This window comes from Babesia bigemina, scaffold Bbigscaff_65571 (genome assembly GCF_000981445.1).
Source record: "Babesia bigemina genome assembly Bbig001, scaffold Bbigscaff_65571".
Classification (NCBI taxonomy): Eukaryota; Apicomplexa; class Aconoidasida; order Piroplasmida; family Babesiidae; genus Babesia; species Babesia bigemina.
In genome coordinates, this window is record NW_012237134.1 from 1 (window position 1) to 4,842 (window position 4,842).

General features: G+C 48.6%; 1 protein-coding gene across 1 annotated transcript; it reads right to left on the reverse strand.

The window, feature by feature from the left end:
- Positions 1 to 1,439: 1,439 nt before the first annotated feature.
- Positions 1,440 to 4,842, reverse strand: BBBOND_0002450 (hypothetical protein, conserved; the record flags this gene model as incomplete). The annotated part of the gene is made up of 1 exon (XM_012915085.1): positions 1,440 to 4,842. A coding segment is annotated over one exon (3,403 nt), but the record flags the coding sequence as incomplete, so codon positions are not given.

Genomic DNA, 4,842 nt, shown 5'->3' on the forward strand with positions numbered 1-4,842 from the left:
GCCGTTCCCAGTCCCGTCACCCGGCAAACATATCAACCACCTAGAAAAGCAATCACCAACGGCAACAGGTACATGTTCCCCTCCCAGTCCCTTCAGCCTGCAGACATATCAATCACCTAAGCAGCACTCACCAACTGCAACACGTACCACTGCCGCTGCATCCCCCAGCCCAGGCCACCGACACCCACGCTGCCCGGGATACCACAGCTGCACCTGACGCGACGCATGTCATCAGCACCAACTGTCACTCTAAATTACTCACTATTCGCAACGCCATTAAAATTGCAGCGAACCCCGTGCGCTCAACTCCCACAGTGCAGCAGCACCGTGCTACGAGCCGCGGTATCGGCGCCATGCTGGCGGAGCGTGTCGGCTACGTGCCTAAATGTGATATTAACAATCGCTACATTGACGCCTATATATACTACTTAACCAGGCTGACGCCGATTACTCCACCCTGCCAGTGACTCGCAACACACGACTTAGGTCACCCGCCGCGGCCATCACGACCGCTTACCTTAGCGACCAATCACCCAGCCTCACGTGACACTCACTCAATAGGCAACGCGGACACCTCTCACAGTCAACGCACAAGTCAAAGCACCAGGCAATCAACGTGCTACAACACCCACCAAATTACGGTTCATCCGCCAGCTTACCACGTTGCCTGGTTGCTAGCTCAGCACTTAGCTTGGGTGCCAGCTTAGCACTTTGCCTGGGGGCTAGCTCAGCACTTTGCCTGGGGGCTAGCTTAGCACTTAACTTGCGTGCCAGCTTACCACTTAACTTCGATGCTAGGTTAACACTTTGCCTGGTTGCCAGCTTACCACTTTGCCTGCGTGCCAGCTTACCACGTTGCCTGGTTGCCAGCTTACCACTTTGCCTGGGTGCTAGCTTAGCACATTGCCTGGTTGCTAGCTTACCACTTTGCCTGGTTGCTAGCATAGCACTTTGCCTGGGTGCTAGGTTAGCACTTTGCCTGGGTGCTAGGTTAGCACTTTGCCTGGTTGCTAGCTTACCACTTTGCCTGGTTGCTAGCTTAGCACTTTGGCTGGTTGCTACCTTACCACGTTGCCTGGATGCTAGGTCAACATGTTGCCTGCGTGCTAGGTTACCACTTTGCCTGGGTGCCAGCTTAGCACTTTGCCTGGTTGCCAGCTCAGCACTTTGCCTGGGTGCTAACTTACCACTTTGCCTGGTTGCCAGCTTAGCACTTTGCCTGGGTGCTAGGTTAGGACTTAGCCTGGGTGCTAGGTCAGCACTTTGCCTGGATGCCAGCTTAGCACCTAGCTTCGTCGTTTAGTCATCACTTAATCTCAACGCTATCTACTTCACAGGTTGCCGCTAGAGTAATTCGAGACATTAGACTACGTTTGTCGGTTAGGTGAGTAGGTGAACTATGGTAAGTGAGTTACTGTGAATTACAAATGTGACGATGATCACGGTTGCAGGTACGATATCTTGGCAAGCCTTCCGACTTGCGCTGCCGCCAACAATGATTGCGCCGTTATCTTGTGCGATGACGGTGATCGTAAGTGTGAGCGTATGTGGAGCACATCCAGTCTGCCAACCATCACGCAGATGAGGTAGAAGAGGGAGAGTGACCAAAGTGCTAGGACCATGTAAGTGAACGGTTCTCTGATGGTCCAAATGAAGTTGTCGCATTCTTTGAAGAGGTCTTTGAAATATTGTGAAGTTAACATTTTGTTTAACTGACTGCAGAAATCGGAACACTTCTTTTTATATTTATCATCATTCAATTTGACAGCGTCACAGAAACTGAATCCATATCGGTACAGCGTCGGTGACACGCCCTTACAATCCACTATTGATGGACACTGGCAACGTGGGTTCCCACTTTTTTCGTCAGTACGACCATGCGATCCTTTCTTGCACGTATCGCCTCTCAAGCAGCCGCGGCAACCCCAATCGGCACAGAATATGTTGCAGAAGTCGTTGTACAAATTGTTCAGCAATCGCCAGAAATCCCATGAGAGGTATATGGCCCAGGTGAGGTACAGTTCACAGTGTTTGATGGCCATGTATTCATAGGAACCTGAGCATAGCGATTGAAGATAAGGAGCGCAGGCTACATCTGCAACATCGTAACGACATATATCTGAGCTAGTGAAATTGACAAGATGAGGATGCTTGCAATATTCATGCAAAACCGCCTGTGAACCATATGCTCTCATCAACGTTTTTATTAACTTATTGGAATCGGGATATAACATAAGAGAGACATCACGTATGCGTGATTCAAATGACGATTGAAAGCTAAATTCACTTCGTTTCTCGGGCGTCAAATTGGTAATATTAACCCATCCATTGACAAGCGACAAAGCAAATCCGAAGTGTTCTGGCAGCGTCTTCGGCGGAGTAGGTACAAGGCAGAACAATGATGCTACCAGGCCACTACCTAAGAATTCGCGAATGATCTCACATAGGTCCGCGCCACTTTTGGTTGAGCCAGAGAAACCGCGGAATCCCATGGGCGTCAGACACGGCATACCAAGCTTCGCAGCGGAGGGACAGTTGCTGCATACCGATCTGCACCCTATGGAGCTGACATTATGCGGTAAGTGACCAGGCAGGCAGTCGTTAAGATAGCTCATCAGCGGGGAAGTTGGTTGGCACTTTGCTTCGCACGTTGGTTGCCCCGTTACCTGGCCCGTTGCACTGTTGCTGCAATGCGATTTGCTTGTCGGCACATCCTTGCCGTACTCACAATTGCGCCAGCCGTGGTGCTCAGCGGTTACGTTGCATCTGTAGAAAATGTAGCGGAGTGCTGGCAAGCATCTCCGTAGTACATCGAGAAGCATATCAAGACATTCCTGACCAGAACTAGGATATTTGAGACCTAAAGAGTTGTTGCAATAGTCACTGGCGTACAGCGTGTATTCGTCGCCGTGACCTGCTATGGATGCGAGAACATCATATGCTTTCGCGCAGATATGGGTGATTGCTTTCGTTACTTTGTTATACGTTATGTCACGTGGACAAGCTTGTATGGGTACGGCACCAATGTCCGTGAGTGTCATCTCAATACCCTCTATTTCTGCGGCAACCTGCTTAGTTGAATCTTCAAAAAACTCCGACAAAGTTATGTCACGCATTGTGCCGTATACAGAAGTGTATGGAAGACCAGTGAGCCATACAAGCATTTCATAGACGCTGCACGGCTGCCTCCTAGCTGAGGAAGTAGCAATATGGCAGACTTCGTTGTACTGCTCAAAGTGACTGTATATACAATTGAGTAGGTCGAAGATGTGGAAGTTGTTATATCTATCGTGCTTTTTCGATTCACACCCCTTCAGATGCTCATTTTCATCAGCCTTTTTCATTGGCCACATAATCCTCTTAAATACGTAGTCACCTATCTTATTCCTGTGGTCATGCAATTCACCGTTCTGCTGATTTTTTTCCGAAACTTTGAATCCTAGTTCGGCAAACAGTCTACCTACGTCCGTTGATTTGTTGATTTGATGTGCGCTCAAGCCCCTGCACTCACTTCTTAATTTTAACAAATCGTGATAGAGTATGGCGAGCAGGCTCAGAAATATTTTTGCGCCATTTCGGCCTCCGACCGTTAATTCTACATCTCCGGTTTCCCTATGTGTCCACCTTTTAATTGTTTTCCCACCATCATACCTGTTTATGTACGCCTTCCCTAGTTCAGCCGCAAACTCACGCAGCCCCTCCCCAACGCCGTCAAGCAGGGGAGTGCTCGGTTCATTGAATGTCTTGGGGTGGAGACCATCGACTTTAGTGGAGAGACTGTCTAGCATGGCGGGCACTTCGTGGTTGTAGCGGTGATTACTAATGTGATCGAGTAGTTTGTTGAGTGCGGAATGTGCAGCGTCGAGTTTGGAAGTGTAGAGCTGTTCCTCTCCGGACGGCTTGGGATTAATTTTCTCGTTATTCGCTGCGTGAACTCTTTTGGTCTCTTCTTTGAGGTAGTCGTGGAGTGGATGCCAGAACTGTTTGAATTTCTGCGACAGATTTTGGAACGTGTCCTTATGTTTCACATGCCCTGACAGCTGACCTACGAGACCCTTGAGTCTCGCAATATTCTCGTCCGTCGTCCCACCATCATCTCCAATCGTCCCTTCCAACGTCCGCATAAAACCCTTAAAGCCGTGCCGCCTGTCGGTGTCGATGAGGGTGGGCAGGGGCTTCAGCTCCTCGGTGACCTTCCCCGAAAATTGTTCGAGGGAAGACTTCATTGACGATATGCACAGCTTTCTCGCTTGATTAATGAGTTTGTCCATTGCTTGTTGAGATTCAGTGTTGACATGTTGTGTGAGTGACTGAGTGCATTCGTGTTTGAATCGGTCGGCATCTACTCTCATGAGTTTGGTGGTGGACTTTATGACGGGGTCGAAATGTTCGCGAAGTATAGTTACCATATCGTTGTAAATTTTCTGAAGTGTGCCGCTTCTAACTGAGACGCCGTGTAGCTGTTTGCCGATCTTCTCATCCTTAAGTTTTTGCAAAGCGGTTTTCACTTCCATACCTTTCTTAGAGAATGCATCCGATAACGCTTTCAAGTTCTGTTTGACGGCGCTGTGCCATTCGTGGAATGCCTTTGCTTCTTTCGAATCTTTTTTTGCGGCCTCGAAGTCACCATTCGCTTTATCCCTAATTGCGCCAATTGCTTCTGGAAGTGATCCTTCCCTTGCTTCTATAGTGCCGGTAAGCGACAACAGTTTAACCTTGTCTTGCGTTACATATTTTTTGTAACCCGTGAATTTGTCAATAACATCGGATAAGATGATTCTATTTGATAGTTTTTCCGTGCCACTTTTCTTATCGTCCTCTCCGATTTCTCCATCGATAATT